At 41.6% G+C, this 12001-nt stretch overlaps 1 protein-coding gene across 1 annotated transcript in view; it reads right to left on the bottom strand.

The window, feature by feature from the left end:
• The window catches only part of tnfsf10l (TNF superfamily member 10, like), a 53701-nt gene extending 42020 nt beyond the window's left edge, over positions 1-11681 (bottom strand). Inside the window, exon 1 of the mRNA XM_032544565.1 lies at positions 11108-11681. Coding sequence (XP_032400456.1) covers positions 11108-11356 — 249 coding nt within the window. The 5' untranslated portion in view covers positions 11357-11681. The remainder of the gene's footprint in view (positions 1-11107) is intronic.
• Between the last annotated feature and the right edge of the window lie 320 nt (positions 11682-12001).

The following is a 12001-nucleotide window of genomic DNA, read 5'->3' as shown; positions in this document are numbered from 1 at the left end:
TGCTAACTGAGAAATAAGCTCAGCACATATACACCCGTTTAATGTTTCTGATTTGTTTTAAACTGTTACCTTGCATTATGAAGAATTAAAACAATACCAAACACAGCATAGTCAGTGACCAGCTTTCTTAATCAGCCGTGACTTGAATCAGTCAAGCCCTATTTGGCTAAACCAAATTGATTACGTGACATGAATATCTAACAAGAAGCATTAAATGCTGCCTTCGCTGCCAACTCCAACATTTGCCAACTCTTAAATGCCAGAAAACCTGTTTGGATTCAAACAGATTCTTCGCCACTATCATGTTGTTTCCAACATACATTCACCTTTCAGAGAATCTAAAGCAGGATGTTATTCCAGTTCTCACTCTCACTGAACTCCTTTCTCCTTATTACGTATTAGAAGGTCAAAGTTGTTATTTAAGCTTGTGGCTGAGGAAATTTGCTCTCGGATTTTCAAAACACTGAAGTTTGTAGCCATGCTCTAGGCATGGCAAGGTCAATCAGTCAATAAACCACTTTGGTCTGGACCAAAAGATCTGTAAAGTCATTGGATGGATCGCCATGAAACTTGGTACCCCCCCCCCCCCCCACACCCCATGGCTGTAGACTCTTAAGTCCCAATGTTTGTTGTGATATCCCTGCAGAAACATGCAGGGGAAGACTAAAATAACCCATTGTGACTTTTAAACCCTTAAAAATTCTGTTACAATATAGATGTTTCTCGACTGTCCCATCCTATTCATAATATTTTGAAAGCAGCCCGGCCTGAGATCAGCAGAGAAACAGATTCCAGATAGGACGTGTGTTTTCATAACATCCATGCAAGATTTTATCTCCTCTACAATAGGCCAAGATAGCCTATTTCTGGAAACAGGACTTCTGTCTTTTCATCCAAACGAGTACAGTATGTTAGCATTTCTCCAAACGAGTACAGTATGTTAGCATTTCTCCAAACGAGTACAGTATGTTAGCATTTCTCCAAACGAGTACAGTATGTTAGCATTTCTTTGCTGTCCCTAGAAGGTCTGTTTGATTTAGATCCATGCCAGCGACAACTGGGCCTTAAATTTAGGCATTGAACTGCAATCATCTGAGATATTAAGACATACAAGAACCAAGGATTGGCTTTCTTTAAATTGATGACTCATCCTGATGCAGATCTAAACATCATCAATTCGTTGATTCGTTCATCCAAGGTTTAATTTCATAGAGAGCTAAAATGACGAAAGTTCCTGTGCCCTAATCTAACAATCGAGCCAACATCTGCTCTCCTCCAACTTTTAACAGCCAAAACGTCTACCAAAAACATACAACATTATTTAAAAGTCTCTGCCTGAAGGGAAGCCTTGACTGCTTGCCCAGGTTCATGATTTCACCTCTTTTCCCAGAGCTTTTCTTACTAAACTTTTCCATTCAGCAGCTGCAGACAAAGCCAAATCTGTGCCCAATGGCTGAGTAACTGATTCATGGATGACCTGCGATCACACATGTCCAAGAACCTTACAAGTTTTTAACGAGGCATATGTGTTATGTTGTGAGACACTAGGCCAAAAATGAGCTGCAGTCTGGAGCTTAGTGAAGATCTGAGGAAGTGGAACATCAGTCAGCATGTTTTTTTTCTTTTCTTTTTTAATTTACCAAAGTAACAATAAGTTCAGATTTGCTTTCATTAAAATGCCAAAAACAGTCTTGTTCTTCACAGTCAATGAGACATAAGAGATTGACAAAGGGACCGTCAACACTAAGGTTTATGGCGGAGGTTGTGGACATGAGTGGGAGGAGAGATGGAAAAGATAATTTGGGAGAGATTTGATGACAGAAGAAAAGAGTTCACTGGTTGTTTAATTGGTACAGAAATGAGAGCTGACAGGGCGACAGGAGGCTCTTGTTACTGAGAGTTCAGAGTCAAAATGCTGATATCAGAGAGAGAGAGAGAGAGAGAGAGAGAGGTGTGTGTGTGTGTGTGTGTGTGTGTGTGTGTGTGTGTGTGTGTGTGTGTGTGTGTGTGTGTGTGTGTGTGTGTGTGTGTGTGTGTGCTGCGTGTGTGTGTTTTTAAGGGAGGAAATCATTGGAGTAGACAGACTTTCAGCTGACACTAACAAGCCCTCTTTCTTGTGCCAGGGCAGAGATGTCTGCCCATTCCCAGGGTTAGATCATTAGTTAGACTGAGAACTTTTACACACACACACACACACACCTTTACAATGGATAGACATTGGGCTACATTATACATTATACCTGCAAAACAAACACATTCAGCACATTTAAGAGCATCACAAAACATAACTGAGGTCATAGGATTTCCACTTTACCCTAACCCACAACAGAGTTGGAAATTGAACTGCCACTTGTTGTAGTGACTAGGGCGGCAACTAACAATTCCTGTGATTTCCTTATCGATTAGCACGCAGAATGTTTGTTCTTCATTAATTGGGTCGTTGTTTGGTCTATCTATACAAAGTGAAATACTGTTGTCTGGAAAGGTCCAGACAACAGTTGTTATAAGCGAGAGGGTGGAACTTCTCTTAATATCAAAATAGATGCTTTTCTGTTGAATGACTAATCAATAATCCCCTAATCATTTCAGCTTTAGTGGTGGAGAAACATTTATTTAGCAAGGATGAGATGTGAAAGGCAACTCATTATTTGGACATTTTTCTCTGGAGTGCTGCATTCAATGATTCCAGATTTAACAGGATGTGTACTTGTAATGTACTGGCTTTCGTTCTTCTAAAAACCCTGGCAAAACATGTTAAAACCAAACAGTCAACTTTTGGAAAAAACCTGAAAACCCATTTCAAATTTCTTAATTTCCACTCTTTCTATTTATGTCATCCCCTCACCAAACTCACGGCCTATCTGTTGTTCAATTGGACATGTTCCAACGAGGAAAAGCAGCTTCTTTTCCTGCCTCTGCTTTGATATACACGTATAGAGAGTATGACAAGGATTTGGTTTTCATATGATGGGAGCCATATGGGGCTCTTATACTGGAGATCGGAAATGATGGAAGATGGATAGATGTGAGGAAGGACCCTTTGTTGCAGGAGGTGGACTTCCATTCTCCAATTTATATACAGTATATTATGTTGTTAACCATCTGTTTCCTAGTAACACCACACATTATAAAATCTGGACCATATTATTTACCTAAGCGGAACGATTTGGCACAGGCATCATGTTTTGATCATCAGTCCTCATATGGGAGTAAAAGCTCATGAATTGGCTCCAAGGTCTGTATCATTTAACAAACGCATACTAAAAACTAATTGGACTTTTATCCAGCGCCAACAAACTTCATGTACATAAAAACATGGAGGAAGTAGGCTAATATGCTATTAGTTATTTGAAATATTTTCATCATGATTCTGGCAATGTTGGACTATTACTAAGAAAGTGTACTAGAAAAAGCTATTCTTGAACTTTCCTCCCTTTCATGTCTCACTGTTATATCATTTCTTGATATTTTGAACCTGAACTTACTTTCGAGAACTGAAATGATTTGTCAACAGAATTAATCTTCGAAAATCTTCGGTTGACTTTTTCTCTGATAGTAAATGAATTAACTTTCAGATTTGGACTGTTAGTACAAAACAAGACATTTGATGATGCCACCATAGGCTCTTAAGAACTTTTTCACTATTTCCTGACATTTTTTTGACCAAGCAATCAATGCGGCTTTTTTGCACTGCTGAACTGCATTTCCTTGTCTCAGTACAGTACCTATAGTCTGTGCAACGATGATAAAGTTGAAACTAATTTAATATACAAAAAAACAACATGCATGTAGAAGCTTTCACAAAGTGGCTATACAGTACATTACATCACTACTGTGTGCTATCAGCCAGAGATAGGGATTTACAAAAAGTGTTGTGAGAATGACTCTGCAGTCAGCAACATGAAATTGCTACCAGGTATAGAGAAGGTTTAACAGCACTTACCAGATGTAGCAGAGGTCTATTAGTGCCCTAAAATCGTATAACAGCGTTTATCAGCACTTTATAGCCATGTTGACTGAGCAAATAAAGTGATAACACAAAGCACCAGCTGTTGGCACACACACGCACACACACACACCACAGCTGTAGCCACATCCTAATGAGCATTCCAGCCATGGATTCCAACATGGGAACTCAAATATCCTGTTTTCATGTGTCAACTGTTAAACCAAGGTTGTATGTGTGTGTGTGTGTGTGTGTGTGTGTGTGTGTGTGTGTGTGTGTGTGTGTGTGTGTGTGTGTGTGTGTGGGTTTGTATATCTGTACTCCATCAGATGACATAGCGAATAGCTGCCGACTCCTCTTCTGATCTCTTTGAACATACAAATGTTCTCCCCCCCTGTTGCCACTCTCCATCTTTTAACTCATTCTGCTTCGCTCTGAACAATTTTGTGATCTCCTATGTGACATTTTGTGGTGAGGAAACATGACATGTTTGATACCAAATGAACTACTTTTTTGTGGTACTTCATTTTTTGTACAAGATCTCTCAGTAGTCCTTGCTCAAGAGCACCTTGGCAGTGCCCAGGAGGTGAACTGGCATCTCTCCAGCTACCAGTCCACACTCCGTACTATGGTCCGTACGGGGACTCCCAACCCAAAGCCCTACGGACTGAGCTACTGCTGCTTGATGAACCTCTGATGAGCCTCTGTGATGATAAATATGAAGTTATCACTGCTTCTACTTGGGTGTTGCATGCAGCTGTGTTTAAATTTACAACCACTACACATTTTGCTTTCCTGCCATGACTTAGGGCCTCTCCAGACCAGGTCTGTATTTTCCATCTGAAATTTCCAGTGTTTGAAAAAATACAGAGAAATACAGGACGCAGTTTAGGCATCAAAAGTCTAATTAAAGATCTGCATCTTGATGTATCATCATCTGTTTCTGTCATCCCTCTTCTCTTGCCCAATTTCATCTCTCTCCTGTGGTCCCTGCCGTCCAATATTCATCCACATCCAAATGACATGAAACCACTGAGTGTGCATGCAGGCCTGTGCAAAGACATTGTGTCTCCCAATGTGTGTGTGTGTGTGTGTGTGTGTGTGTGTGTGTGTATTATTCCTGTGACCAACAAAGCATATATCAAGTGAAAGAGAGCTTTGTTTTGCAGGAAATCAAATTAGGATTTTTTTTTATCAGTTAGAAGATGACAGGAATCATGTATGATCATACAGACAGAAGCGCATTTAAGTCCCGTTAGCTTAACTTACAGACATACAGTATAGTTAGCCTAAAACCGACATTTGGATATTTGACTTGTAACAAACTGCATAACGTCGGACATAACGTTAGCTGAGTGTCAGGATCCCACAGTCTTCCGATATTTACTGCTGATTCCTCACATCTGTATCCACTTGTCATGGATTATTTACCTTGTTGGTAATGAATATTACAAAGGAGGTTTAAGGCATGTTTCTGTTGTTTGCTAGCAGACTGAATTGACGTGGAGACACCTCCACACAATACAAGTCAATGGAGGGAGGAGAGTTGATTTCTCAATGGTATAACAACAACAAAGAGCCAGTTCTTGACCAAAAAAGGGCCGGCTTGCAAGTATTGTTATTGTTATTCAGCAAATATTTGGTTGACGTCATTTTGGCCCCGTCATCTTCATTGAGTCATGAAGACATGAGGCCAAATGTATGTGTTACACCTTCCATCAACAATATGTGTGTTAACAATAATGTAAGCCTCTTGTTTTCTCGCTTTCTTGTTCTTTTTGTGTGCTACACCCATATAAACACCCCACGTAACTTCGGAGACATGCCCAAGGCCTGCTTAGATACACAGACAACACATGCGCACACACACTGCCAAAGAATCACTTAACTTCTCAACCCTTACCCTATAAAAGAAAAAGAAAACTGCTTGTGTCACTCCTGAAATATTTGTCCCGTCCCCCTCAAGCCCTAAAACTGACTGTAACTCGATTCTCCAATGTGGACTTGAACCATAATACATAGAGACTGCAGGGGGGGAGGTGAAAAGATGGAAAGAGAGAGAGAGAGAGAGAGAGAGAGGGAAGGAAGGTGTGATCAAGAGAGGAAGGGAGGGGGGGGGGAATTGTGTGTTTTGGCAATGGAGTCTGGTGTGGGAGGTTTATATTAGTATATTAGTAGGGGCTTTGAATTAAATCAAAATGTTTGCAGTGAAGGATTTGACTCTAAATTGGTTTCTGATGATGAACATGTGTCTTTGTGTGCCCACCTGTGTTTCTGTTTGTGTGTGGAGAAGTAAAAAGTAAAAAGTCCCCACACACGAACGCAAGCACACTTGACCACTCAATGACCCTCCTGTAAGGCACAACTGTTGCATGAAACGTTGCCATTTTTGTTAGGATATCCATTGATTCCCTAAATGCACCTTAACACCTATGTGAGGCACACTCTGGTCAAGCCTCTCAAAATCCAACAGCACAGACGTGAGCCCCTTTCTCTGTGCCTAACTTAGTGTTTTTCTCTACAACGTGTAACGTTAGACAGCCAATCACAAGACTTATTGGACAAGCATGCTTGCTACAAGCATGCTGCATGCCTATTGGCTCACTGACGATGATGAGATTTACTCCTAGGTATTGAAATTTGGTGTTGAATGACGGGGCATTTTTCAATACTAGATATTATCGAGGCAATTCAGTCGGTGCCTAAAAGTTCAAAGTTTGGTACCCAGCTCTACTAAATGGTAAGGTTGACCTTCACCTTCAGCAATGAAACCTGATCCAGTGTGAAACTCTAAGATGAACATACAGCGTTGACTATACTGTTCTATACTGCGCTATAGGAGGTAGTGTCAGAAGTGTCTTGGCAAGAGCAGCTGAGGCCACACAGGGAGGCTGGAATGAGAAAAGGCTGTGTGTGTGTGATGATGGGTGGAAATGACTAACATTATTTTCTACCAGGTATTTTAGCCTGGGTGCAATCAGTCTAGTTAAGCAGCTGGCAGCAAGATCTCGTGGCTGACTTCCACTCACTTAAAGTGCCACTTGTTCCTGTGACTAGATGTCATCAAGTGGATTCAACCCCTGACAAAAACACATAGGCAGTGACTAAAACAGCTGTGGTTACGTAACGCCAACTTTAAAATTCAAGCCTAATGTGGCCTGGTGGTTAAGATGCGTAAAAGATACCGCAATGCCCCTAGTTTGAATCTGGCTGAGGGACCTTTGCTGCATATTACAGTTGCATAATAGTTGCCCCCCCTTCTCTCACCTCATGTTTCCTGGTCTTCTGCAGTCACTATTGAGTGAAAGTACATACCACAAAAGAATCAAGCATTCCTTTTTTTAAACATAATCAACATAATTACAGATAGTTCTTCTACTATTAACTGTAAAATCAAGACATTTTTACCAAATAGAAGGGTAATATGTGTGTGTGGAGGGGGGGAACATGCAACACAGATGCCCAGCCGGAATAACACCAGGGACGTTGTGATCTTAGGCCACACGGCAAACTGATGCCACCTGAAATTTGTTTTTTAAAGTTTAAAAAAACATCTATTGAATCCAACCAAATGGAGTCTGAAAAAGGCTAATGGACGTTGGGAAGGAGGACAAGTGTCTGCTGGGGTTATGTATGCAAACACCACTGTTGGAATATACATAAATTCAAAACTGAGTGAAAAAACTGCACAGAAATTGATGAACATGACTTTAGTCCTGCTGCATATAAGGTTTCGATATTTAATTTTATGCTTGTCAAAGAACTGAGGTCCTTTAAAATGGCTGGTAGAAGGGTGCTACATCACCCGGGTTACATTACCTTCTTTAAATTGTAACTTTAAGCAGCCTGAATCTGATTAACTGAATCCGATGAACTAATATTACCTGAAAGTTTCCTTGTTGACCAGACTAATTTCTCAGGATTTTCCTCATCTTTCTATGATTAAAGGTCACCTGATCATCACACAAATAGTAGCACAAACACAGCTAGAAAAGACGGAAATTTGGCATTTTTAGGGCAAAACACACATCTACACACAGCCTAACAAACATCCACATTAAACTCAAAACTTCTTCTGTGTGAATCAGACCACACACACACACACGCACACACACACTTGCACAAACACACATCGGGTGTATTGTTGCATGTAAGGGTGAGTCAGAGATCACAGATCTGTGAACCCAAACAATAATAAAGTGGACCAGTGAAATGTAAGGAATGGAATGCCAAACACACACACACACACACACACACACACACACACACACACACACACACACACACACACAGATAAAATGAAAAAAACCCAAATTTTACACGACTAAGCACAAATGCCATGAGAACCTGAGCCTCCAGACCAACTCAATTACTTTTCATCACACAGATAAAAAATAGCTTAAATGTAAAGAAGTTAGATAACAGACACCCACTTCAAATGTCTTGCCAACTGTCCATACTTGAAGACATTCAGTCTATTATCACATAAACAGAGAAAAGCAGTAAATCCTCACAATGGAGAAGCTGAACCAGGAGAAGTCTGACTCAAATAATTAATTGATTATTATGATAGTTCTTCCTGTTGATCGGCTGATTGTGACAGTTCCAGTACCAAGTTCCTTAAAACTGGACAATAGTCTTGAGTTCATTATGTAGTAGCCCATTAAGATGGGACTCAACCAATGGATTTATTTCAGCCTCGGAGAAATGCATGTACAAACTCCAATCCGCTCGACTTTCACTGATGAACACAAAACACACATTCAGAGTATGTATTTATGTATAAAGTGAAAAACCAGTTTGCACAAAGTGCCTTATCCAGCTGCAAATGACACAACATCAGCAGAGGACATAGTTGCATGAGGCCCCGAGCTTATGGTGTGTGTGTGTGTGTGTGTGGTGTGTGTGTGTGTGTGTGTGCGTTGTGTGTGTGTGTGTGTGTGCGTGTGTGTGTGTGTGTGTGTGTGTGTGTGTTTGTTTGTTGTGGTGTGTGTGTGTGTTTGTGTGTGTGTTTGTGTGTGAATGCTGCCGCAGCACTGAGGCAACACTGGCGTGTTCCTCATTGTGCTGTTCATTGTCCCGAGCAGCTTTTGTCTTAACCAGGCTGGCACCGGGTGTAACTCTACTGCAACTCAAAGAAGGGCCTGTTTCCAGATTAAAAATAGCTGGCCTTCGCATGAGAACCAGGGGATTCCCCACATGCAGATACATAGCTCCATGTTTTTCATTATAGTCTTTGTCCAGTGTCATCTCCAAACTTTTCAACGTGATTTCCTGCTACCGCCAACGCATCATAAACACAACTGAAATCAAGCAAGAGATCAAGTTGTAACTTAGCCTTTTAACTTGCTTATAAATGTATATATTCACTTAGTATCTCATCAATAACAGATATAAGAGACATTTCCACAGCTGACTGCGGATACGGGATTGTTGATTTCATGCCAGTTTGTGAATTGGAAGCAGGTAGAGGCAAGCTCTCATATGTTTGCCTTTATATCATGTTCTCTTCAGGGCAGGAAGGCCGTAAACCATAAAGATCAAATGGTATTCAAATATGTATCTAGTCAAGAATGCAGTTTAGTCTGTGCAGGAAACTGATTTATATCCATCTAATGAAAGCATTTGGGGGCACTTTTCTAATTGGTTAAGTTTCCATACCGTCACATCCCTAATTTTAGCTATGTTTAGCTTTTTAAGGCAGTGTGTCATAGTGTTATATTGTCCAACCTGTATTTCCCCTCCTGGGCATAACACAAAAGCATCTATTCTAGAGTTTAATGAGCATTTGATTAACCCCATGATAACTACTGGTACACATGATTAGTAACACAAACAATAAGGCAAATAGGAAAAGATACCTGGACTGATGTGATCACTTGTTGCTTGTTTAATTTCACCCATGCTGGCTGGCCAAAAAGTCACAGATTTGATCCTTTTAATGTGTAAATGTTGTGTCAGCCACACCAGACTCTTACTGTTTCACTTTGCATAAGAACCACATCACTTTGCATTAGAACAGCGGCAAAAGAGCTTCAAATGTGAATTGACTCCTGCTGTTTTTAATGAAAACTAGCTGCAAAAAGCATTCATTTTCTTCTCCAAGTAAGTGTGTCAAAGAGATGCTCAGGTATTTACTCTCATGTGGAGAGAATGAATGGAGTCTCTGAGGGCTAGAGGAGTAAATGTATCAGGCAGGCTTCTCCTTGATACCAGAGAAAGGAGGACAGCGATGTAAGAGTGCACTTGTGCAATAGTTTCTGCCTCACTGCACTGAACTCTAAAAAGCAAATGAAGACAGGCTGTGGACGTTGCTGAGTTAATGATTTGCTTTCCCCTGCTGGGACTCACTGAACAACGTCTCAATGCAAACGCTTGAGTGTCTGGTACATGTACAGGTATATCCAAAAAAAACAGTGTCTGGGAAAGCATTTTCTTTTACAAACTGTAGGTGACAGCAGCTCTGTTAATTGATTTCTGGAGTGAGGAAAAAGAATATCAGCAGTGTAAATATTGCAGCAAAAAACTCTGGCTTTAAAAATTGTAGACACCGATTTAAAATCTCTTTACAATGAAGACGCACAGGCGCATTGAACAGTAGCTATTATCATGTATATAATATACAATTATTTCAGGGGATAAAAACGGCTTAAATAAACCCCCCAGGAGGTTAGCCCACCTCCACCACTGACCCGCATATTTCACCTCTGCACATCTGTAACCTACTTAGAAGCAATCCACAGCCTCGGACAACTCTCTGCCGTCCCAAATGGAAGCAACATGTTTAGATGAACAGCAACTTAACCCGTTTAGTCCGATAAACGCTGGCGGACAGACAGGCTGCTGATTCCCTCTCCGTTTACGTTTATTGCTTGTAAATTCCGGACTGCATTGTTTAACAAGTCCAGTGAGGCGAAGCTGTTTTCCAAGTCAGAAAGCGGGGGGTGAACTTCGCTAAATCTCTTCTATAAAAGGAAGTTTCGTGCAATAATATTTCTACAATATTTCAGTTGGTACTTGCAGCGCCCGGTGTTTTCCCAGCATCACTTCAACAGTAAAAGTGACATTAAGCTGTAAGTATAAACGGATGTATTTCTTGCCAGTTCGGTGCGCAACCGCTTTGTTGCATGACATTAAGAGTGAGTGGAAAGCAGCTCTTACCTGCGATATGGACATGTTCAGGTAGAGGAAGAGCCCCGTGGTGCAGGCTATCTGCAGCACCACCACAACTATGACCACCATCGCCACCCACATCTTGGAAGGCGTTTCCCGGCGCCTCGTCCCGCTCGGCCCGCCGGCCGGGACCATCATGTAGGTGGTGGACTCGCTGCTAACCGATCTGAAATAATCCTGGTGCTGCTGCTGTGCGCTCGGAGTGGCCATGGCATTCCCGACGCATGAGCAGACCATACAACCAAGGGAACAGCAAAACAACACTAACAGCCCAACAACAACAACAACAGCCTCCACGGGACTTGAGCGCAAAATTAGATCTCCATGCGTCCGCTGCAAATGGAGCTGTTCATGTGGAGCTCAGCGGGGAGAGCGGGGCGGGGAGGAGAAGAGCTGCAGGTCGAGCAGGCAGGTAGGCAGGAGAGACACGAGCTGGAAGTTAAAGTTTGGATATGTCCAGGTCTGTTCAGCGCGCGGCTGCTGCATAAAGAGGGGACTGGAGCTGCTGCTGCTACTGGAGGAGGCAGCAGCGGAGGACTGATGGGCTGCAACCGAAAGAGAGCAGCAAAGAGGGGGCAGGCTTAACCTTTTCATCACCCTGGAGCTGTTAAGGAATGTGCTCTCTCTCTCCTTCTCTCTCTCTCTCTCTCTCTCGCTCTCTCTCTCTCTCTCCCTCACTCTCTCTCTTTCTCTCCTCTTTCTCTCTCTCTCGCTTTCTCTCTCTCCAGATTTTATTAACGCATTAGAGATTTGGATGCTTTCAAACTGCTTTGGTGTTTTAATAATATTGTCGGTTCTGTTATCGATAAAGATGAAGTTTTTACCAGATAACATTTTTTTTAAACATTTTAATGCGTCAGCACTTTTAAATGTTAAGCGGTA

This window comes from Etheostoma spectabile, chromosome 19 (assembly GCF_008692095.1).
Source record: "Etheostoma spectabile isolate EspeVRDwgs_2016 chromosome 19, UIUC_Espe_1.0, whole genome shotgun sequence".
Taxonomy (NCBI): Eukaryota; Metazoa; Chordata; class Actinopteri; order Perciformes; family Percidae; genus Etheostoma; species Etheostoma spectabile.
This window is presented reverse-complemented; position numbering and strand designations above follow the sequence as displayed.